General features: G+C 37.9%; 4 protein-coding genes across 4 annotated transcripts in view; 2 read left to right on the top strand and 2 right to left on the bottom strand.

Moving 5' to 3' along the window:
• pear1 (platelet endothelial aggregation receptor 1) overlaps nt 1-2,626 on the bottom strand; it is a 36,356-nt gene extending 33,730 nt beyond the window's left edge. Inside the window, exon 1 of the mRNA XM_084435491.1 lies at nt 2,368-2,626. The gene's annotated coding sequence lies outside the window, so the exon portion shown is untranslated. The remainder of the gene's footprint in view (nt 1-2,367) is intronic.
• Nucleotides 2,627-4,690: 2,064 nt separating this feature from the next.
• On the top strand, nt 4,691-14,099 carry pdia7 (protein disulfide isomerase family A, member 7). Its single transcript, XM_084435495.1, has 13 exons — nt 4,691-4,951; nt 5,296-5,374; nt 5,517-5,634; nt 6,201-6,308; nt 6,471-6,600; nt 7,320-7,433; nt 7,584-7,709; nt 7,781-7,963; nt 8,084-8,192; nt 11,077-11,205; nt 12,091-12,170; nt 12,289-12,346; nt 12,424-14,099. The coding sequence occupies exons 1-13, from the start codon at nt 4,809-4,811 to the stop codon at nt 12,511-12,513; spliced, it is 1,467 nt and encodes a 488-aa protein (XP_084291621.1). The 5' UTR covers nt 4,691-4,808; the 3' UTR covers nt 12,514-14,099.
• Nucleotides 14,100-14,800: 701 nt separating this feature from the next.
• On the top strand, nt 14,801-22,786 carry cct3 (chaperonin containing TCP1, subunit 3 (gamma)). Its single transcript, XM_084435494.1, has 14 exons — nt 14,801-14,923; nt 15,528-15,589; nt 15,680-15,730; nt 15,844-15,906; nt 15,997-16,093; nt 16,368-16,485; nt 16,628-16,814; nt 20,471-20,620; nt 20,709-20,841; nt 20,925-21,006; nt 21,240-21,420; nt 21,710-21,955; nt 22,078-22,209; nt 22,375-22,786. The coding sequence occupies exons 1-14, from the start codon at nt 14,896-14,898 to the stop codon at nt 22,471-22,473; spliced, it is 1,629 nt and encodes a 542-aa protein (XP_084291620.1). The 5' UTR covers nt 14,801-14,895; the 3' UTR covers nt 22,474-22,786.
• A 99-nt stretch (nt 22,787-22,885) lies between these two features.
• Nucleotides 22,886-25,217, bottom strand: LOC311306887 (uncharacterized protein). The gene is made up of 4 exons (XM_084435500.1): nt 25,002-25,217; nt 24,502-24,666; nt 24,070-24,186; nt 22,886-23,961 (listed from the first exon to the last, which is right to left on the bottom strand). Exons 1-4 carry the CDS (start codon nt 25,093-25,095, stop codon nt 23,912-23,914), a joined length of 426 nt encoding a protein of 141 aa, XP_084291626.1. The 5' UTR covers nt 25,096-25,217; the 3' UTR covers nt 22,886-23,911.
• Between the last annotated feature and the right edge of the window lie 58 nt (nt 25,218-25,275).

Raw genomic sequence — 25,275 nt, 5'->3', positions numbered from 1 at the left:
TGAATTTTCCGATTGGATCTCATGGGACAAACTTCAGCACAGTGCCAATATGCCTTTTCCATAATGCAAAAGCAAAAGGAAAAGATGAGGAGGGTTATTATTTTTCCCCTGTCGTCTACCTGATTTAAAATACAACTCTGAGACGGCAAGAGGACAACGGTAGAATTGATCGGTTCAAATGTCAGTCCCAAATATGAAGGAGTGAATTTTTAACAAGCTTTACAGCTGGTTGTGTCGTTATCATTTTTCAAGAGTTCTCCACTTATACACTTGTATAAGATTTACAAACACAGCTATGTTTTTATATTTCACCCTAGATGGGTTGTTTGTCTTTTCTTCCGTGCAAATGGGCCCTGCAAAACAACATCACTTTCCCCTCTCCTAATGACTACCAGCAGCCAGCACTGCAGCTCTCCTTCAAGCCTCTCCAAGACCGACAGACTTTCAGATCAGAGATCTTCTCACTGGCTCTACAACTCTGTGGTGGTTCCGCAGTGAAAATAAACAGGGATGTGCAAAGAAAAATGCGAAATGAGTTAACAAAAATGCTCCATCCATTAGAAAAATACACTCTTAAAAATAAAGGTTGCAAAAGAAGGTTTTTGAAGTAAACAGTTCTTAAAAGAACCAATTTCTTAGTGTGAAGAACATTTTAAATATCTAAAGAACCTTTTGTTAAATGAAAAGGTTCCGTGGATATTAAAGGTTCTTCATGGAACCATCGATGCCAATAAATAACCTTTATTTTTTTAAAGTGTACTGTATAAAGGGATGGTAACAGCTTTAAGCAGAACCCTGCAGATCCAAAGCCCTCCTCTGGCCTCTGTCTGCAAAAAGCATGAGTTAGAGAGGCTTATGTAAGCATGTGGTGGAAATATTACCCATCGTCTTCATCCGTTAACACAACACCCCCAATCTCATCACCACTGACCTCCGTATGTTCTTTTCTCCATGCTTTTTTATTTTGCCCTGAACTCATATAAAGTCACTTTAAAGACACTTTACCAAACCCAAATATTAATTCTCTTTTTTGAATTCCTTTACAGAAAAATGTTTAGTTTATTAGCTGCTAATTTATAATTAATTTCATGACATAAATGACCTAATAACACAAGCAGCTACCGAACCAAGAGGCTAATCCGAAGAATTTCAGTTAAAGTGTCAGTGCCAACCCAGTGCACATGATCCAACAGAGAAATCATATCAACAGCAGATGTTTTTTTTATGAGCACCTCAGCATGCTGCTGTCAAGGTGAAAAGTTTCTCCTGTGGAAATCAATTAGAGTCTCATGCTCTCCAGATGTGGAACCATTGGCAGGTACTAGTAATTCTTCCTGTGCTCCTATTCATAAGTTTGACCTGTTTATAGGGGATGTTGTGGTCTGGAACAAAAAGATGGTGAAACAAGTAGTGGACTCATTTTAATTGTCTGGAATCCTCTAGAACCAAGGTCAAGGTCAACATCTCTTGGGTTTATGTGCTTTTGACCAGTTTGGCGATGCTGTGGTTTGCTTGTATCTGCAAGCTATTAACACTCCACAATGTCAGGTGGGGAATCCACACTAAAATAGGATGCAATGCTGTTGGATTAATGACGACGACGACAAAAAAAAACCCAAAAACATTATGACTCTGATATGACTCAGAGACACAAAAAAGATAAAATGTGTTTAGGACAGGGCGTCATTCCACTACTGTCCTTCACATTACACAGCCATGACTCTGATATTTTTATTATGACAAGCATCAAGCTCAATTCACTCTATAAATACAAAATGTGTGCAATGTTTAACAAATGTATGCTATAGCCATCCAACATTACAATGTAATTGAAAGCTAAGCAAATCATCGATTTTTTATTTATTTTGAGGACAAAAACACATTATGGATAAACACAAACAGTCTTTCTCCACCTGCTCCAGATGACATCTGTCTCAGATTTGTTCTGAAAGAAGTCAATGGGCATTTTTGTTTCAACAGCCTAATTGCACCATAATTACAAGAAAACCTACACTATTTTTCTGATTTTTTTTTTTTTACAATAAAAACAATGTGTGAGCTAACGAAAACTACCAATATAACTTTATCCTGTTTTGACGTGTGCATTTACAATAAACACTGATTATACAACTTTGGTTTGTATTAATTATATGGATTGTTTGAACTGTAATACATTTAAAAGTGAACCCTAAGAAAAAGCAATCACATAATCACATCAAAAGCATAGGCTACTTCAAGAAGTAGGTCAGGACAGAAGATGGAAACTTCAGGACAAAGATACGAATAAAAGTAGGCTTTACAAAATTGATGAAAGGTCTTAAATTTGCATTGCAGTTGTATTGTGAGTAGCGTAGAAAACTTTCTTACCTTACTGGAGAAGTGGCATTGGATTTTATTAATGGAAGAGAGGTTCTGCGTTCCGAGGACAAATGAAGACTCTTTTAAAGACGAACGTCCTTTTGTATACTTTATAAACCTGTTAATAAATTTTGAAGCTGAGTCTTGCTCCCAAAGTGGTCGCTAAACCGGTGTTCGCGTAACCATTAGCTGTATCTCTATCCTATGCGCTGGAGAGCGCGCGACAGTCACAACTTCAAGACAGTTGAGTCGCTAGTGCGCGAGGAGTGGGCACGCGCTTACGCCTACTGTATTCTGTCCCTCCCACTGTTTCATTTTCGATTCTAAGTATAGTTTATCGTCTATTTAACAGATTGGTATAGAACTTTCCTTAAAAATCATAACAAAACATTATACAATTAATGCAATCTTAATAAATTAATGTCTTAAATGGATGTACATATTTCATGTTTTTTTATGACATTCCATACACTACACATGGTATTATAGGCTACACTAACACTAACATGTTTTGTTGAGATGTACTCACTGTTTTTATGTTTGGGATCCCAGAGACCCTGTGTTAAAATGATGGGAGTAGCCTAATTTTACTAAATTAACATTTTTCTTTCAAATTATTTTAATACAGTAGGTACATTTCTTTGACCTGTAATAAAAAGCAGTAGGCAAATATCATTGAAGGTTTTTCCCTCTATTTTACCACACAGTATTCATCCACTTTTCAGAAATGTGACTATCCATTCTAGTTGCTTCTGTTTGGGGTCAAACAATGTTGAACTTTACAATAAAAGAAATCAAAAGAAGAAACTGGCAGGAGTGTATTAGTTGACTCAATGTCATGACATGATTGTTTTAGCATGGTTTGGAAAGTTCATTTAGGGATATAAATGGGGGTGTAAGATGGAAAATTCAGGATCTGGAACATCAACAAAGCAGCCCTCTTCCTAAATTACTATTCAGAATGTCTGTTCAAAAATAGCTGGCCAAAAGAAGGCTAACAAAAATGATTGGTAAGCCACTGCACTGAAGGGTCCGTGAGAATCACTTCCTGCTGGCTTTAATGATAAGTGATGCTCCGGGATGTATTTCCCCATCTGGCATTGTATTAACAGATAACACTCTGTTATTTAGGAAATAATAGAGAATGAAGGAAAACAGAGTTTCCGTTTTACTAAGACACTCAGCAATAGATAGACTGAGTCAGTTTTGGCATCAGCATATCATCTGAAGACAGGAACTTCACTTGCACATTGTAGGTCTTGAAATTCCCCAGGTGATCTGTTTCTATTGTTGAAAATCTTTGAATAAGTATAGTTTTTTTTTTTTTCATATGTAAGATTTATTGCATTTCTAAAAAGGTCTAATGCATCCCAAATATATTATAGCCTACTGTATTTTACAGCAGTTAATCAAAGTTCTTGACAGTGATAGGCCAGTTTAGTGACCATTTCTGCAGGTTACATCATTACGCCAGTAGATGGGGACAAATTACTGTTTATCATTGACTGTGTCTAAATTCCCCAATATTGACTTTTGTTACATTAAAGCAATGTCAATCACAGTCAGAACTTGTTGAATATCAGATTATATCTTATTCATAATAACAGCACTCTTGCTTGTGATATATCTTAAATATTATTATATTATATTATTCTGATTTAATATCTGTCCTCAACTGCCAAGTCAAACTCCCAAAAGAGCATCCTTTTGTCAAATAAGCCTCTTCTGATATGATGCATCTAATGGTGACCCCTAGTGCAAATATAAATCACTGCATACCTTTTCCTTTGGTTGGTTTAAGGTTTTTTTTTTTTTTTTTTTTTAAACCTCTAGTGTAAAAAATCCTGTGTGCTGCGTCCGGTCGCATGATTTGCCAAGTAAGACTTGTCTTTTTTTTTTAGTGGCAACGCATTTCATTTGTTCTTTTTGCTTACCAACAAGTAAGTTAGCAGTTACAGAACATGAATTCATTTTAATTTCTATGTGTTATAAAGTGAAAACAAACAGACAAAACCCAATTACGATAATGACACATTTAGCTTGGTCGTCATTTAAATGCATTAAATTAAGTCCTTAAGTTAGAGGGAACTGGGAACTGGGAATCCCAAAACACACACACACACACACACACACACACACACACACACACACACACACACACACACACACACAATAAATGATATGCTATATATTTACATATAATAAACAAACTTTCCGATACATTTGTATTATTAGTATTGCTATTAGTTTGTTATTAGTGTGTTTGTAGGTTTTATTTCATACCAATGTGCTGAATTTATCAAACGCGTTCTACCAGGAGAACAGAGCTTTTATGGGCTTCCAGGCGACCCATACCTACATCTGCTGCTACTCTGAGCAGCATCTCACGCTGCGGGGCTAACTTTATCATTCACGCGTCTCATAGTATCCGGCCTCTGACACCAGTAAAAATGCGTTTACCATGGTTTATCATCTGTCTAGTTTTCACTGTGTGGTGTGCGGAGGGCAGCGATGTGCTCGAGCTCGGAGACTCTGACTTTGACCGGAGCGCAGCCTTGCACGAGACTCTGCTAGTGGAGTTCTTCGCACCTTGGTATGTCCCAGTCCCCGATATATGTTATAATTCTACGAAAGTATCAATTTAGCTGCTGCCAGGTTGTAGTGTAGTTGTAATTAACAGCGAAACGAGCTTAAGCTGAGGTTTTCTTAAAGTTAATGTCTGGGCTCTGTCTTGAGAGTGACAATGGTTGTGTTAATGCATAGTGCATGAATCTAAATTATGACTTATAGAGGTGCATTAAGCTAAACTATGATGCACATTCACAATTATCTGATTTAAACAACTATGAATCCCTTTAGATCCATTTTAACCTGAAACTGACAGTTAAATAGTGCAATGAATTAACAATGTATCATTAACATATGATGTGACCACAGGTGTGGACATTGTCAGCGTCTCGCTCCAGAATATGAGGCTGCTGCCACAAAGCTGAAAGGGACACTGTCTCTGGCAAAGGTGAGGAGTGATGGACCCATCAGTTCCTGTTACCTAGCTCAATCTTCAGTCTTCTTTAATGCTACACAGCGGACTCATTCTGCAAGATTATGCTTCTATATATTTCTTTAGTGAATGTGTCTCTTTCCTGTTCTTTGATCAGGTTGACTGCACTGGGAACTCTGAGATCTGTGAACGTTTTGGAGTGAATGGATACCCCACCCTTAAAATCTTCCGCAACGGAGAGGATGCTGGATCTTATGATGGGCCCAGAACAGCAGGTTGATACTTTGTGTCCATCCATGCATACAATACTGTTCAAAAAATGTTTTAAAAGAGGTCTCTAAAAATAATAGTAAACCAATTATATTGTGAAATATTACAATTTAAAATAAACAATATTTTATATATTTTTAAATGTCATTTGTTCCTGTGATGGCAAAGCTGCATTTACACCAGCTTATTACTCCAGTCTTCAGTGTCACATGATCCTTCAGAAAGTATTTGGTGCACAAGTAACATTTCTTATTGTTATCAATATTGAAAATACTTGTGCTATGCAATATTTTTGTTGAAACCAAAATGCATTTGTTTTTCGGGATTCTTTGATGAATAGAATGTTCAAAAGGACAGCATTTATTTGAAATAGAAATATGTTGTAAGTCAAATGCCTTTACTGTCACTTTTGAACAATTCATCCTTGCTGAATAAAAGTATTAATTTCTTTGAAGAAAATCTTACTGACCCCAAACTTTTGAACGGTATTGTATGTTTTATTTTGTGGTTCCCTTTTTTGGCTGTAACTATTTTAATTACTTGCATATACCTATATCTTGATCTGAAATAGATGGCATTGTGAGCTACATGAAGAAGCAAGCAGGCCCAAGTTCTGTGGCTCTGCACAGTGAGGCAGATTTGGATTATTTTGCAGACAACTATGAGGCCAGTGTGGTGGGTGAGTAGCTGAGTTTGTAATACCTGCCAAAACATGTTGAATCGCTCCTGCAGCAGAAGGTCAAAACAAATCAGATTTGACTTCTGCATTCATCTTTTGGAACTGCAAAAGGCTAAAGTTCTCTCCTTTCGTATCTTGCCCTCTTGTCTCTGTTCATCTCAGGCTTTTTCTCTGGGGAAGATAGTGCACAGCTTGCAGAGTTTCTGAAGGTCTCCGGTGCCCTGAGGGACAGCTATCGATTTGCTCATTCCACTGATGTGGGAACAGGCTTGAAACATGGGGTAGATGGAGAGTATGTATGACAGAGCATGAAGGAAACATCCATTTGTGAAAATGTGCAAAATATGATCAGTATTTCATGTTAAAGTATGTCCTCAACGTCCCTTTTTCCACTTGCTGTCAGCGATTGCACTGACCAAAAACGTCTCTACCAAAACTTGAAAATATTTAATCTGAAAAATTGCTCAAATACCAAACCGTATGTGAAAGCTGAGATAAAGATGAGATAACCAAAGGTAAAATGGTTTAAGAGGTTGTATACAAGTAGGCCATATAATGTCCTTTACTTTTAATTATTTGAAATGGTAATATTTGGTATATCAAGATGTACATTTTTTACATTAAAAGATTTACAGAATACATTTGGTATACCAAGTTGAAATGTACATTTTGGCATTTGAGTACATTTAGGTTTATTTGATATATCAAGATGAAATGTAGATTTTGAAATGTAATTTTTCATCAAGGTCTCAGAGATTTCTAGCTTAAACCACTAAGAACAGACTAAGCCAGATTGCTTGACATTTGTACAATAAAATGGATTTCTCCATCCTCAGAGTGGCATCTAAGAAATCATTTGGAATGGCACACATATATCAAAATCAGAGAAAATTAAAACATCAGTTTATCAAAAATAGAGAATGACAGAAAATGTACAACCCATTACTTGCATTGCAGCTACTGTTTCTTTTTTGTTCTAATATTGGCTTCTCTATGTCTCTTGCTTTGCAGGTGTGTTCTGCTGTTTCGTCCCCCTCGCTTAAACAGCAAGTTTGAGGACAATGTGGTGAAATACACAGAATCCATTTCGATTTCCTCTCTCCGTACATTCATCAGAAACAATGTGTATGTTTCTTTTACGCTTGAATATTTTGGGGGAAATTGGTCAAACAGTTGTAACCCCACATACATATGCAATTTGATTTATTGTGATTTGTTTGCCCATATGTTCCTATTTCTGTCATTTTCTGTTATTTTCCTCTTGCTCTGCTTTAGATTTGGTCTATGTCCACATCTGACCACAGAAAATAGGGACATTCTGAAAGGAAGTGACCTGCTTACAGCGTATTACAATGTAGATTATGTACGAAATATCAAAGGCACAAACTACTGGAGGAACAGGTGAGCGCCCAATTATTGGATTCCTTATTGGATCATTCCTTGTCTTTTATATATATATTTTTTTCTCTCAGAATAATGAAGGTGGCAACACAGTTCCGGGATCAAGGTCTGAGTTTTGCGGTGGCTGATCGACAGGAGTTCCAAGATGAGCTTGAGGAGGAGTTTGGTGTGGGTTCGGTTGAGGGAGGAGACATTCCCCTCGTCACCATCCGGACCAGAGCGGGACATAAGTACTCCATGCAGGAAGAATTCACGTGAGTCTTGCAACTAGTCTCCACATAGTGCTTTTCTGTTGTCACAATCAATAGATTTTAGAAAATGTATTGGTTTTAGAAAGGTTAAAAAGGGTTTTAGAACTATGTTTGGTTCTGTAGGCGAGATGGCAAGTCCTTGGAGAGGTTCCTGGAGGATTACTTTGCTAAAAGATTGAAACGATATGTGAAGTCTGAACCTGTTCCAGAGTCCAACGATGACCTTGTCAAGGTACATGGACCCACAAAGGTGTTTTTTGTCTTTAATGTTTTAAGATAATAATGTTTTCTGGTATACATCACATATGGTCCAGTCATTTTATGAAAAAAGGTTGAACAAGTTGCAACAGAAGCAAACTCAACTGATTTTGTATCCTCAATATGTCCAGAGTAAGGAAAAAAAAAAGCCCCGAAGAATCCCATTAGGGGAAAGTTTCGAAAAAGACCCAAATATAGCCTATTCATACTCCTGTTCATTCTTTTTCTTTCGTGAATAGGGTAAAAATTTTAACCTTTAGATATCACCATGAAAATTACTGAGTTGATTACTTACAGTGAGGAAAATAAGTATTTGAACACCCTGCTATTTTGCAAGTTATCCCACTTGGAAATCATGGAGGGGTCTGAAATTGTCATCATAGGTGCATGTCCACTGTGAGAGACATAATCAAAAAAAAAAAAATCCAGAAATCACAATATATGATTTTTTTAACTATTTATTTGTATGATACAGCTGCAAATAAGTATTTAAACACCTGTCTATCAGCTAGAATTCTGACCCTCAAAGACCTGTTAGTCTGCCTTTAAAATGTCCACCTCCACTCCATTTATTATCCTAAATTAGATGCACCTGTTTGAGGTCGTTAGCTGCATAAAGACACCTCTCCACCCCATACAATCAGTAAGAATCCAACTACTAACATGGCCAAGACCAAAGAGAGCTGTCCAAAGACACTAGAGACAAAATTGTACACCTCCACATGGCTGGAAAGGGCTATGGGGAAATTGCCAAGCAGCTTGGTGAAAAAAGGTCCACTGTTGGAGCAATCATTAGAAAATGGAAGAAGCTAAACATGACTGTCAGTCTCCCTCGGACTGGGGCTCCATGCAAGATCTCACCTCGTGGGGTCTCAATGATCCTAAGAAAGGTGAGAAATCAGCCCAGAACTACACGGGAGGAGCTGGTCAATGACCTGAAAAGAGCTGGGACCACCGTTTCCAGGGTTACTGTTGGTAATACACTAAGACGTCATGGTTTGAAATCATGCATGGCACGGAAGGTTCCCCTGCTTAAACCAGCACATGTCAAGGCCCGTCTTAAGTTTGCCAATGACCATTTGGATGATCCAGAGGAGTCGTGGGAGAAAGTCATGTGGTCAGATGAGACCAAAATAGAATTTTTTGGTCAAAATTCCACTAAACGTGTTTGGAGGAAGAAGAATGATGAGTACCATCCCAAGAAACACCATCCCTACTGTGAAGCATGGGGGTGGTAGCATCATGCTTTGGGGGTGTTTTTCTGCACATGGGACAGGGCAACTGCACTGTATTAAGGAGAGGATGACCGGGGCCATGTATTGCGAGATTTTGGGGAACAACCTCCTTCCCTCAGTTAGAGCTTTGAAGATGGGTCGAGGCTGGGTCTTCCAACATGACAATGACCCGAAGCACACAGCCAGGATAACCAAGGAGTGGCTCTGTAAGAAGCATATCAAGGTTCTGGCGTGGCCTAGCCAGTCTCCAGACCTAAACCCAATAGAGAATCTTTGGAGGGAGCTCAAACTCCGTGTTTCTCAGCGACAGCCCAGAAACCTGACTGATCTAGAGAAGATCTGTGTGGAGGAGTGGGCCAAAATCCCTCCTGCAGTGTGTGCAAACCTGGTGAAAAACTACAGGAAACGTTTGACCTCTGTAATTGCAAACAAAGGCTACTGTACCAAATATTAACATCTCAGGTGTTCAAATACTTATTTGCAGCTGTATCATACAAATAAATAGGTAAAAATTCATACATTGTGATTTCTGGATTTTTTTTTTTAGATTATGTCTCTCACAGTGGACATGCACCTATGATGACAATTTCAGACCCCTCCATGATTTCTAAGTGGGAGAACTTGCAAAATAGCAGGGTGTTCAAATACTTATTTTAATAAAAATGTATTACAAGTTTTTTTTTATTGTTTGATAACATGGACAAACGGTGCACAATCTAATTACGTATGTGCTAATTTGCATAAATACCACAACAGGTCTAAACATTGGGTATAGCCAAGTGAAAATGTCTTGTTGACACATAACAGTAACATACTTAATGTTAAGGTCTGAATGGATCCCATTTAGGCTACCCATGAACATTAATACATAGAGGCAGGAAGAAGTACTTTAGAAAGCAGCATTTATTAATTATTATTGCAGAGATGGGGTTTGGGGCTGCTGGGTCCGTGGGACTGTTTCTGGGGATTCACTTTTTATTTTGCATTCTCCTTACCATTGTCTCCTGTTCTTCCCTCAGACTCGTCCCCCAGAAACAGTCCCACGGACCCATCCCCAAACCCCATCTCTTAAAAATGAATAAAGGCTGGTTTCTAAAGTACTTCTTCCTGCCTCTATGTATTAATGCTCATGGTTAGCCTAAATGGGTTCCATTCAGACCTTAACATTTAAGTATTTTACTGTTATGTGTCAACAAGATTCAACAAGACATTTTCACCTGGCTATACCCAATGTTAAGATCTGTTGTGGTATTTATGCAAATTAGCACATACGTAATTAGATTATGCACTGTTTGTCCATGTTAACAAACAATTTCAAAAAACTTGTAATACATTTATTTGTTTGTCTTGATGTAAGTAATCAACTCAGTAATTTTCATGGTGATATCTAAAGGTTAAAAATTTTACCCTATTTACGTAAGAAAAAGAATGAATAGGCGTATGAATAGGCTATATTTGGGTCTTTTTCTAAACTTTCCCCTGATGGGATTCTTCTGGGCTTTTTTTTCCTTACTCAGGACATATTGAGGATACAAAGTGAGTTGAGTTTGCTTCTGTTGCAATTTGTTCTAGGTTGACCCCCATTTTGGCTTAAAATGACTGGACTAATATATGGTTCCACAGGTCGTGGTTGCTGACACATTTGATGAGATTGTGAATGATCCAGAAAAGGATGTGTTGGTTGAATTTTACGCTCCCTGGTGTGGCCATTGCAAGAGCCTGGAGCCCAAGTACAAGGAGCTTGGAGAAAAGGTTTTTTTAACACAATTTATATACATTATAAATCATTTTTATCAGGCAGACACTACCATTCAAAAGTTTGGGTCGGTAAGATTGTTTTATGTTTTTGAAAGATGTCTAATAAGGGCCGCTGGGACGATATCATTGTGTTTATTCTAATCGCGCTCTGAAGTTTTGTCGTCTGTCACTTTAAATACTCTCGCTCTTTAAAGCAAGATGGATTCTGATTGACTGTCAATGTTTTTATTGTTCATCAGCTGGAAAAAATTGTTCTGTAAGTGATTCCAATGATATCGTTATAGCTGTGGTGTGAACTCTGCTATTCTTTTATATTTAGAAAGAATTTTAGAATGTTTATTGATATTTTTATAGTTATTGTTCTTGGTGTGAATGGGCCTTTATGCTTCACCATGGTGGCATTTATATTATCAAAAATACAATAAAAACAGTAATGTTGTGAAATATTATTACAATAACTATTATTATTATTATCATCAGCATCATTACTTCAGTCTTCAGTGTCACATGATCCTTCAAAAATCTTTCTAATATGCTGATTTGATACTCAAAGAAGCATTTTGTGTTATCAATGTTGAAAACAACTGTGCTGCTTAATATTTTCATGGAAAACTTTTTTTTTTTTTTAGGATTCTTTGATAAATTGAAAGTTAAAAAAAGAGCATTCATTTGAAAGATTCATGATTCAGATTTGAAATCTTGTAACTTTAAATGTCTTAACACTACTCAATTTCATGCATTCAGCCTTGCTGAATGAAAGTATGAATTTCTTTACAAAAAAAAAAATCATACTGACCACAATCCTTTGAACTGTAGTACTTCAAGAAATAAAGCCACCGTGGACCTCATGCTCATTTGGATTTTGTGTGTGTGTCTTAGCTCTCTGGGGACCCCAACATTGTCATTGCTAAAATGGACGCCACAGCTAATGATGTGCCCACAAATTATGATGTCCAAGGGTAACATTCTGTGTCTCTCTTTATGTCTCTGATCTATTTATAGTCCATTACAACAGACATTCAGTGATATTCAGCCTTTTTTTTTCTTGATTCATCACCTATTTTGTCTAAACTGCAGATTTCCAACCATTTACTTTGTGCCCTCTGGACAAAAAGACCAGCCACTGCGATATGAGGTGAATATAATCATGCACACACAGATTATTACAAGACAATTTGACTACAATGTTGCTTAAGAAGTTTTGTCCTGCAGGGTGGTCGTGAGGTTAGTGACTTCATCACCTACCTGAAGAAAGAGGCCACACATCCGCTCATCTTAGATGAATCAAGGGATGAACTGTAAACAGACATAAAGATGCTGAATTTCTCAGGTGGAGAAATGCACAGACCCACACTGAACTTCAGCCAGATATGTCACACGCAGCTATTCATCACATCCATTGGGATCATCAAAGCACATGATTCAATTCCTCACTTGTAAAATGTTAGTCAATACACAACTGGACACATAAGGAATGTAATTTACAATAATTATAGTTAAAGGGTTGTTCACCCAAAAATGAAAATTCTGTCATCTTTTACTCACCATCATGCCGTTTTAAACCCATAAGACTTTGGTTCATCTTCGAAACTTAAATGAAGATATTTTAAATTAAATCTGATTGATTTCTCTCCCTCCATTGACAGCTACGCAACTACCACTTTGACTCTTCAATGAGTTCATAAAGAGATTGTAAAACTAATCCATATGAATTGAGAAGTTTAATTAAACAATTTCTGAAGAGACACGATTGCTTTATATGTTGAACAGAATTAATGTAGGCTTTAATTCGCATATAAACAATCAACGCACACATCAGTTGTGGTAAACCAAAGCTCATGCATGTTCGCTTGACATTCGAGAACCAATGAGGTTCATTATTGTGTTACACAGAACGTTTGAGCTTCCGCAAGAACCAATGAGGTTTGTTATTGCATGTCAAGCAGATTCGATTGAGCTTCTGTTTATGTTCACTGATCAATGTTATATGTGAATAAAAATCTAAATTCAATCTGTTCATCATATAAAATGACCATGTCTCTTCAGAAAACTTGAACTAAACCGCTCAATTCATATGGATTCGTTTTACGATCTCTTTATGAACTTTTTGAAGCATCAAAGTGGTAGTTGTGTAGACTGTCAATGGAGGGACAGAAATCGCTCAGATTTTATAAAAAAAATAAAAAAATCTTAATTTGTGTTCCGAAGATGAACGAAAGTCATACGGGTTCGGAACAACATGAGGGAGAGTAAATGATGACAGAATTTTCATTTTTGGGAAACTAACCCTTTAAAATGCTGTATTTACATCTGTTATTTTACAATCTGCTGCCAAGTTGCCCTAGTTTTCTTTTATTCTGTCTATTATAACAAAATGCACTGCATATGTGAAATATGCTCATTTCCTGTCTCTTTATTTAAAGAGAGACTGTTTATAGGTCACTTATCACATACATGTTACTGTAGCATCCTAAAGTGTTCCGTTGAACACTTAAGAGCATTCACTGCTCACTGCTCGCTTGTTTAGTTTACAAAATGTGTTGGTACTTTAGTTACACAATCTCTTCATAATCCATTCAGATATTACTATAAAACTTTGTTTCAAGTCTATTGGATGTTAGAAATTTTGTAAGCAGTTGACGACTGTGAAATAACTGTCTGAAAAGGGTTGGGGTGCCTGTACTACCTACTCATATCTGTCTTATCAAATGAAAGTTCTGTAAGGGCTCATTTTGGATCGCATCCTCTACCCACACGTGAGGACATGAGATGTTAACAACTGTTCCCAGGCTTTTAGAAGTTTGACATTTATTTCTTGAATTGTTTATGTAATCACAAAGGGGATTGTTTTGTGTTTGCAGACACAATAAAGAAATGGACAGACTTTACCATGTGTATTGTAGCATATTTTTGTTATATTTTATAGTAGGCCTACTGTTCTAAAGGTTACACAGCAAGATTCGCTTTTTGTTTCATTTTATGATCCAGACCGTTTTATATAAAATGTAATTTTAACTATTTAAAAATGTAAAATAATTTTAGCATAAATATTGTCTTGTTAAATATATTTTCTTTTGTAAATCAATAGAAGGTAACAACTATATTAAAAGTAAAATCTAATTTATTAGTTTATTTTTCAGTACATTAATTTATTTTTAATGTTACCTTATAATAGTTGGAGGTTAAATCACCTCCAGCTTGGTTAACCATTTAATAGTGTTTACTGTAATATTTTTTTGCGTTTTCTCCCATCAAAATGACATTTTTTTTTAGTGTAGAGTAGACGTCATAGCATACATTTTGAAATATACTCCTTCGATTTTTTTTCCTAAAAACTATTTTAGATATCATAAAATAGTATAATTATTTAGCTAAATGTAGATTTTCATTTAAAACTTAAATTGTTTTTTTAATGTGCAAGTTTCAATTTTTAGCTAGGAATTATTCATCTTGACTGTTCTCATAGGATTCTTTCGAGAACTTTTCAGTTCTGCTCCTGTCTAGACCCGCCTACAAGCATTGGGGAACTCTCTCTTTGATTGGTAGAGATAGGTGTATGCCAAACGCGTCTCGTTTGCTTATTGGTCCACTGTGTGGCTGAATCCCGAGCCACGCCTCGTGCATCCTCTCCTCTTACCGTTGTGTGCGTTGTCCGGTACCGGTGAACTAAACCACGCCGCAAACATGATGGGCAGACCGGTTCTCGTGCTTAGTAAGTGCTTCCCCCCATTATTCCCTCTGTAAATGTGCAGTTGTAGCTTTAGTATGACCCGTCACTGGACTCGGTAACAGTTCAAATAAGAGTTTTATTCACGTGGCAGTGCTAGAATGCTAAGCTAACTAGTGTGGCACGGGGGCCTCGCGTGTCTGACAAGCTCATGTCAGTGTTCAGATTAGTCATTGTGTTAGCCTCGTAGCTAACGTTGCTTATTAATACTAATGTAATTTAAGACATTGCACAACAAGTTACACAGTCAAAATTCAAACAAACGCTGCTCAATTCGCAGTTATTTGCTAAATTTACCCGGCAGTAGGTTCTGTCTAACGGACGTTTCAAAGTAATGAATAAGCTAGCAGCAGGCTAACGGCGCAGTGTGTGTGCTGACCAGAGCTGCACCCACTTCATGTTTTGAATGATATTGCAAGCATTATTGATATTTTCTCAGTTAGCATGGGTCAGGTATTGTTTTTGTGTTCGAAAAGAGATTTTAGATGTTAGAGAAGGAGTGTGTGCTTTTTATTTGTTCTTATTGGAAAAAAAAAAAAGATTAAGAAGCTGAGTTAATGCAGACTGACTCTGTTTCTGTTCATAACAGGTCAGAACACCAAGAGGGAATCTGGACGGAAGGTCCAGATAGGAAACATCACTGCGGCAAAAGTGGGTCTTTTATTTGTATTTTTTTGCAACAACTTGCTGACGTCAAATTGAACAAAACCGCTAACCTGCTGCTTCATCTTCCCTTTTCAGACCATAGCTGATGTCATCAGGACATGTCTGGGACCAAGGGCTATGATGAAGGTGTGTTTCTGATGTTCAGTTCACATTTATATTTTGGTGCATTGTGAGATGTGAGACCTGATATTGCTCTAATTGCTCTATGTTTGAGGAAATGTTTTGTTCTCTGTGTGCAGATGCTGCTGGATCCCATGGGTGGTATTGTCATGACCAATGATGGCAATGCCATTCTGAGAGAGGTGATCACTCCATGAGCTCTAATTTGTCAACTAAGATGCATGTTTTGTGTTTAATAAATATTAACCTAATGTTCTCTCTGTGGCATTTAGATCCAGGTCCAGCACCCTGCTGCCAAGTCCATGATTGAGATTAGCCGCACACAAGATGAGGAGGTTGGAGATGGGACCACCTCTGTAATTATTCTGGGTGAGGGTCATCTGTGTTCTCACTGATGTGTGTCCATACAGACAGAGTCTGTGTAACCATGTACAAATACAGAAAGAATTAGGTTTTGGTTTTAATGTTTACTTGAATAATAACTTTTCTAATTTAGTAATATTAAAACAATTTATTATTGGATTATTATTATTATTATATAATCTAATTATTATATAAATAATGTAGAAAATAGTTAACATAAATTGTTAATTTTTAAAATCATTTGACATGCTCAAATCCTAACGTAACATTCTGTGTACAGCGGGTGAGATGCTGGCTGTGGCTGAGCAGTTTCTGGAACAGCAGATGCATCCTACCGTGGTGATCAGTGCATACAGACAGGCTCTGGATGACATGTTGAACATACTCAAAGACATCAGGTAATCACACACAACTAGTTTAATTGTCTCAATCATTAAGCAGCCAAGTTTATCAGTGGATTGGTATGGTGGATGATTGGCTGTGGTAGGATGAGATGTTCTGGAGTCTGATAGTTTCTCTACAACCTCCTCTCTCTCACAGCACCCCAGTAGATGTGAATAATCGTGACGTGATGTTGAAGATAATAAACTCCGCCATCAATACCAAAGCGCTCAGTCGCTGGTCCATCTTGGCCTGTAACATCGCTCTGGATGCTGTCCGTACTGTTGAGCTAGAGGAAAACGGACGCAAGGAGATCGACATTAAGAAATATGCCAAAGTCGAGAAGGTAGGACATAGCTGAGAGGATTTTCCATTTTTCCTGTTGTTTACTTCTCTTATTTTAAAGCCTACATGAAATTAAAATGCATCATAAGCCCCGTTTCCACCAAAATGACCCGGAACAATTTGTCCCAGGAACTTTTTTTTTCTCCCAGACCTGTTGCTTTCTGCATTTCCACCGCGGTCTAAAGTACTGCGAAGATTAGGCAAATCAAGTCCAGTGATGTAGGACTGCATGCACTGTAACAGATTTTTAAAAACTGGTGGTTGAAATGAAATGTTGCGTGGAGTCGACCAATCAAAATGCAGCATGAACTCAACCAATCAGCATGTTCAGCGCCCAAGTCCCACCCCCAAAAGTTCCTGAACTTTGAAAAAGAACTACCTTGCAAGCAGGGACTTTCTTGGGGGGAAATGTTTTACCTGGAACCTCATTTAGATCCTGGTTCCTGCGGTCGAAACACACCGAGTACCACCCCAAAGTTTCTAGTTCCTGGGGAAAGTTCGTGCGGTGGAAACGCAGCTATATACAGTAGTGGCCAAAAGAGATGTCGGGTCTAGGAAAAAAACATCTTCACTAGGGGTGTAAAGATACATTCATGTCACGATGCGATACTGAACTCCCAATACTATCGCAGTATTTTAAGCAAGAATAAAGATGAGAGTTTTTTTTAATTATTACTTTATTGTTAAAATTATATTATTTTATTATTATTATCAGGTCCCACAAATATTCTCCCATTGCATTATTGTACTTTATATTCAACATTATATATAGTAGTTTAATGTAGTAATGTCACTAAAACTCCGTACACTCATTTTTTTCACTCGCGCTTTCAATGCAGGCATTGGTTGGATCTCTTATACAGACAAGCCGCACACACACAGACTCTCCTACTGTTAATGCACTATACATATAAGAATAAACCACCTAAAACGCTTTGAATAATTATGCTACTAAAACGAATTGTGATATGGTGATTTCAATCATGTTTGCGCTTTCACTTTGAGTGACGTTCCGGCAGCCCCTGTGCTTCAAATGATCAATGCAATTAATCACAGTTCTAACGCAAGAAAGCGTGTCAAAATGACTATTCCCAAACTGTAAACTGTTAGTTCCTCCATGAATGGTAATTCTGCGTTTACTCACTCTTGTTGTTTTCGCACATCACGCAAGCATTTGAACATCCATGTTTACTAAATCTGTTCATCATATAAACCCATCATGTCTCTTCAAAAGACTTGGATTTGGATAAGGGGTGTAACAATACATCGATATGGATCAATGCATCGTATCGTTAGACATTTCATCGATGCCACACGTAAAATATCGATATAAGGTTGTATACTTTTTGACACTCTCCACATCCTTACGTAACGTCCCGTCTAAGAATCTCCGCCAAAGCATGGATTTTCATTTACTCACCATACTGTCTGCTGGTGTGTCTTTGTAAAGTTTATCTCCTCATCTGAGATAGACTCCTGACAAGATTGACTGAAGGTTGTCACAAAAGCAGGTATTGTCCACTGTCAAGGCATCGCAAGTTCATGTTTTACAGCAGAAACCGACAAGCACCCTTGTTGTTTGTAAACAACATAAATCAGTGTTAGCGAATCAGTGCGCAGTATTCAGGTCAGGTGACAAGGCTGCTAGTCACTTCGAAAAGACGGGCCAGCTGACAGGAGTTTCGTCAAAGCTGAAAAAGTGATCGAGGATGGATCATTTCAATGAACTTGATGAACCTGTGAAATCTTCTTCGGGCGTAAAAGGAAAATAAAAGCTGAAACTTTTCTCTTGCTAAAGCAGCACGTTACAGTGGTGAGGGGAAAAACTCCCTGTATTGCGTGTAATCACAACAATAAAGTTATTCAGGCGTCGATGTCAGCGGAGGAGATTAACGTTACGAAGATTAACCGAGTGTTTTATTAAATAGCAATTACTTGGTTTTGTTTAACTCTGAAACATGAAATGTGGAGTTATCTGCTTTTGCCAAAAAATTACTGTTGGAGTTATCTGCTTTTGCTAAAAAACTAACTTTTAATATATATATAGTAGAGATGCACCGATTACAATTTTCTAGGCCGATTCCGATTTTTCATTGAGTTTGACCTGCCGATACCGATTTTAGCCGATTCCGATTTAATTTTTTTCTAACCACTTTACAGCACACACAAATATTTATTTTCGATCTTTTCTTTAACCCTTTCACACATAAGTTTAAAATATTCTAACTGACACCCCCACCCCCCAGAGTGAGTTTTTTCAAGGCGAACGTTCCCTTTAATGTTTCCATGGCGACGCGTCACGCGATACACCGCAGCCACAATAATATTGTATGACAGATGTGTCGCTTTTATTTCGCTTTTCCTTTTTTATTCAAAATATTCACAAACTTGCTTACCATGTCATCAACTAGCCTATCTGATATTCCGATTCTCAAATACGTGTAAGTGAGTGTGTTTGGTCGATTAAAAACCTTTATAAATAATCTTGATCTATAATATGAGATGGGTGCCGCAATGTTGTCCCGTCAGTCGGATTTACAGCACGTGAATTCATCAGTTTCTCCCGAAATAAATGCAAGAAAGTGGCCGGTGAACTGAGAAGAATAGAGTAAACTTTATAGTTACTTCCACTATGTTTGTCTGATATGAATAAAACATGTCGGCAAATTATATTTGAATAGATTGTTATTGCTGCTTCCACAGACATCAGTGTGTATTTTACAAACTCCAAATGTATTGTTTTACTCGTGCTTATGTGTATTTAAATATATGAAGCCTAAAATAAACATTATGAGGTTGAAAACACTGCTTAGTTGTGATATATGACAGCGCTGAACGCGTCCGACTCTGGCTCAGCGCCAGCCAACGCGCGAAAGAACAGCTTGAATCTGGCAGTTATGCGACGTTATGCAAAAATCCCATATATGAGACCGTACCGCTCAAAAGGTTAATCATGCGGCGCCCGAGTGCATTTGACCGGCATAAAATCGGCATATGTCAGACTGACCGGCCGGTCGCCGGTCATGGCCGATCACGTGAAAATCGGCCAATTCCGGTCACCAGCCGATCAATCGGTGCATCTCTAATATATAGGCCTATATATAAAAAAATTACTTAGAACTTTAATTTAAGTAACCTGTAACCTTTTTTTATTATTATTACTTAATAAAAACAACCCAGCTGCAGTTTGATTGATAGTTCTTTGTTTTTGCAAATTAACCCTTGTACGCCGAAGGGTACGCGTGCTACTCATAGCCTACGACGTAGCTACGGCGTGAGTTCGACGCAGAAGTATAAATAGGCCTTGAGAATCGATACTGTATTTTGATGGTTTAATTGTACTTGTAGGGTCATTAAAAACAAATGCCACCAGAAAATTCTAGAAAATTCTTTGTCATCTTTAATCAAAATATAATCACTTGCTCTTCACCTGATCAACTCTTTTGTGATGACTCTTAAGTTGCAGAAGTTCAATGATGTTAACCAATTGTCAGATCTAGCCAAAAAAACAATAGATGATCCAATTCCCAATGGATAAAATTAAGCCTATTTTATAATGGTTTACAAATTTGCAATTTACCTTGACTTTAAACTGACCGGTTTAAGTGTTATGTGGTGTCTGTTTACCTAAATGCACTTTTTTGTGTGTGTTTATAGGTGCCTGGTGGCTTCATTGAGGACTCATGTGTGCTGAAGGGGGTAATGGTAAACAAGGATGTAACTCATCCCCGTATGCGAAGACTGATTAAGAACCCCAGAATTGTTCTGCTGGACTGCTCTCTGGAGTACAAGAAGGGTGAGAGTCAGGTGAGGTTTTGTCTAAATCCATAAATCCATAAATCCCTTATTGAATATATTTACATATTTAGTAAAAGCTTAACCTTTCCCCCCTCAGACTGATATTGAGATTACTCGTGAGGAAGACTTTTCCCGCATCCTGCAGATGGAGGAAGAGTACATCCAGCAGATCTGTGAAGACATCATTCGTCTCAAACCTGACCTGATCTTCACTGAGAAGGGCATCTCTGGTACATATGAGCTCTCATGCAGTCATGTGGTGGTCTGTTCAGATCACATGTGGGGTAAATTAATTTCTTTGTCATTTCTCTAGATCTGGCTCAGCACTATCTGGTCAAAGCAAACATCACTGCGATCCGTCGTGTCAGAAAGACGGACAACAACCGCATTGCAAGGTGCAGAAATATCTGCTTTTGACAATATATTAAAATTTTTCTTCTGTAGTTTATTACATAAATGGTTGTTTATTTAGCCAAACTTGCATGCAAAAAGTTAACAGTTTTCTTTGTTCTAAGGTTTCCATGTTATGTATGTATGTATGTATGTATGTATGTATGATCAGAAACTACTGGAAAAGTTATGAATGTATTGGTCAAAAAGTGACTCTACCTCTGCTTGTCTTTCTCAGAGCATGTGGTGCTCGTATTGCCAGCAGAACGGACGAGCTCCGTGAAGAGGATGTGGGTACGGGAGCTGGCCTGTTTGAAGTGAAGAAGATCGGCGATGAGTATTTCACCTTTGTGACCGAGTGTAAAGACCCCAAAGCCTGCACCATTCTGCTCAGAGGAGCCAGCAAGGAGATCTTAGCGGTGAGAGATGACAGGAAGAGGGTACTAAAGAGTCTGGGGCCATTGTTAAAGATTCATGACAGTGCAACGCTCAGAGGAAGATTAATGAGAGTGCATTTTAATCATTATAAAGAGTCTAACAAAGGTCTCTATAGTCAGAGCAGCCCTCAGGAAGAGGTGCTTAGATATTTCAACAGGCCATTTGTTGAATATTTGATCAGCTCAGCTAGAGTTCTCTGGTACCAGGGGATTTTGCACAGGTTAATTGACTTGTCACCATTTGACTGATGATCTTTCTCTGCTTTCTCAGGAAGTGGAGCGAAACCTACAGGATGCCATGCAGGTCTGTCGTAACGTCCTGTTGGACCCAAATCTGTTGCCAGGCGGTGGAGCAGTGGAGATGGATGTGTCCCGTCGGCTGATGGAGCGTTCGCGAGCGCTGACTGGTGTGGAGCAGTGGCCATACCGTGCTGTGGCTCATGCCCTGGAGGTCATCCCACGCACACTCATCCAGAACTGTGGAGCATCAGCAATACGTGTGCTCACTTCCCTTAGGGTACGTTGATTCAAAAAGCGCATTTAGATTCTTCTATTTTTCTCTCAGCACGTTACTGCCTCTCCTGAGTCACTGACACTCAATTGCTGTTTAAGTGCTCTCTGTTTCGGACTCTTTTCCAGGCCAAGCACACTCAGGAGGGCAACACCTCATGGGGTGTCAATGGAGAGACAGGAACTATTGCTGATATGGAGCAGCTGGGTATCTGCGAACCACTGGCAGTTAAAGCCCAGACCTACAAAACTGCAGTGGAGGTAAAGACAATTAATTAAATTAAAAAATATATATATATTTTTTTGTGCAGGTTTTAAATAGCCTTAACTTTGATTTTAAAAACTCTACAGATACCTTGATTTAAACTCAGAGGAAGGTTTTCTTATAGGACTGTTAACAAATTTTCTCTTTTTCTTTTGATTTAGACTGCCATCCTGTTACTGCGCATTGATGACATTGTTTCTGGTCACAAGAAGAAGGGAGATAACCAGATGGGTGGAGCACCGATGGAGGGCCAGGAGTAGAATGAACGGGTGATACAGAGGATGAAGGAACCAGAGTACAGAAAGGACAGTAACGCAGCAAATGAAGAGCATATATACACAAGCATTTATCTGTGCAAAGCACCATTCTCCAACACAATGTTCTCATCAGAAAGCCATTTGCACTGTTGCGTCATTAGGCCAGAAGCTCTTCTCACCTCGGTTTTTTTTTTTTTTTTTGGCAAAAGAAACAACTCTGGATTGGTTTAGGATGTTTGTGCTAGTATCTCTGTGCTTCACTTTGCCTGTATTGTTACTTTGTATTTCCTACCGGTGATAAATTTCAAAATCTAAACATGTTGTTTTGAATTTTTTTTGCTTTGTGCTGAAACCCCTACAAATTGTATATAAATTAAGCTATTTATAACACCTTGGTAGTTAACCATGATTCAATGGGTAATTTAAAAAAAAAATCAAGACAGCTGCAACCTTTGCAAACAAAACAGTATTATAGGATTTATTTGACAATTTTTAAATTGAATACAATTTTTTTTTTTACATGCATTAAAGTGCATGATATATTAATACAAATGCTTAATTTTTTTTTAGTACATGTAGAAATTAACGTCAACAGCTAACATGGAAGAACATTGACATACTTCCAATAGATGCTGTAAATCTTGGTCAGTGTACAGACCCTTATTGTAAAGTGTTACCAGTTGTTTCTGCATTAAATATTTAATGCAGATATTTTGTCAACAAATTTTAGACATTAACCAGACATTAATAGAAACATGCTGTTTTGACAACATTTAAGGATCTTTTCTGTTATCAATCACACAGCATTTACAACATGTTAGCGACTGTGGCTGTAAAATAATGTACAATAAAAAACAACATTGAAATAGTACAGCTGAATAGTTTACACTCTATTTTGATGGTCCACTAGACATTCTACTAACTACAAGTAACCAACTTGAACTATGAACCTTAACGTAACAGTCTACTAATACTCTTAGTTAGTTGACATGAAGTTGAAAAGTTATTTATAGTTAGTAGAATGTTTAAAGTGGACCATCGAGTGTAACTGGTGCATAAATTAGTTCATTCTGAATCATAACCCTTAAAATATGAACTAGTTTTTACTGTCATTTTGATGCACTGATAAAGAAACGGACAACACTTTAGTCCAATGAAAGTGTTCAGATTCACTTAACTTCAAATCATCCAGAAGGGAAAAGCACCCATAAGTGCCATGAAGATCAGTTATTCTGCAAGTCTGGTTGCATGTTAAGTATTTGTCACTGTATGGAACTCAGACCTAATCTGTCATCATCACCACAAGTATTGAATCTGTCTGCAGTGCTTGCCTAGAGACAAAATACATTCAAATTTACTATCAGTCATGGGTTGCAATTCAGCATTCACACCAAACGACAGCATGCCACAGATTTATGATCATGAGAGATGGATGAGGACGTCACCCCTGGGCTCGCTCTCCTGTCTCTGGGTCCACTTTACTGTCTAGATCTGACAGAGAAAAAGGAAAAGCATCAAAAATGATCCTTTACAAAATATGTATCAGGCATATGGTGATCACTTTACAGCATTGCCAGAGCCACGGCCTGCTTCTCTTACCCATGATCGTATTGGAGGACAGGCACCGTTGCTGGTTAAGGCTAATGTTGGAAGGTCCCAGATCGTCTGATATTGTGTGACTTGAACCAGTTGGTGGATACATATCTGTGTCCATGGCTGTTCAGATAGAGGGGGAACAATAGCTTTAATAATAATTTAATACCATGCATGCATAACAATAACAGTGTGCTTTTTGGCTGCTGTAGAATCACACTTTAAAGATCCACTAAAAATCACATTTGGGACCAGTTAAAAGTCTTAACAGAACAGAATTCTGTGCAATTCTTTTTGTGTAACAGCACATTAGGCTGTTAGTTCTGAGAAAGGGGGACATTTTATCAAGAAATGCAATAAAATTGGACAATAAAGAGGTATCTACACTGAATGTATTTAAAGATTAGAAACTGCACTCGTTGCTACATTCACGCTGACCTGAGAACTCTTCGTGCAGATGGGAAGCAGACTGTGGGGGTCTAGAGAAGGTCTTGACTTCGACGGCTCGGTTGATCCCGCAGTTTGAAACGGAGGGTCCTGCCTGAGCCGGGGGTTCACATGTTGTCCAATGGCCTCCAGTGGGCACGAGCGTGCTCCTGCTGTCTGTGCATTGTGGTTGATAAAACAATTAGTACATAACTTAATTGGCAACTTCCGACAGGCAAGCTGGCACAATGAACAGATAATATTACTCATAATTCAACAAAACAAAAAATGCACCCAAGGCCGGGTCAAAACTATCGTCGAGGGTAAAAGCATGACGTCTGTTACGATAAATGTCTCGCATATGCCAAACCACAACTTTTCTCTTCAAAAGCACATTTTTAATTATATATTTTTTTCGCCAGGTTATTATTTATACGTTATGGGTTTTAATTGTTTGTATGAATTAATTAATTAATAGTTGATAAATCAAGTTCTGTCATCGGTCTTCTTACCACTGCACACGTTTCTCTTCAGCTTTCTAAACGGGCAGTTCTCCCTCATGCGAAACAGACAAGCGCTGTGTTTCCTTCGGCCTTGAGATGACATTCTGACTCAGACTTATACAGTGTGATATGAATATTAAAGTGCTGGTGATCTGCCGTCAACTTTCTATATACTCGAGCTGTCAAATGACAACAGGTTACAGTAGGAAATACTTTTTGCCCTCCGACAAAAATTGTACTAGGACTTGTTGAACAGGTTAGAGACGACCACCGTCACAAGCAC

Source organism: Rutilus rutilus (assembly GCF_951802725.1).
Source record: "Rutilus rutilus genome assembly, chromosome: 17".
Lineage (NCBI taxonomy): Eukaryota > Metazoa > Chordata > Actinopteri > Cypriniformes > Leuciscidae > Rutilus > Rutilus rutilus.
The sequence above is the reverse complement of the archived record's forward strand: the minus strand, read 5'-3'. Positions and strand labels throughout refer to the sequence as shown.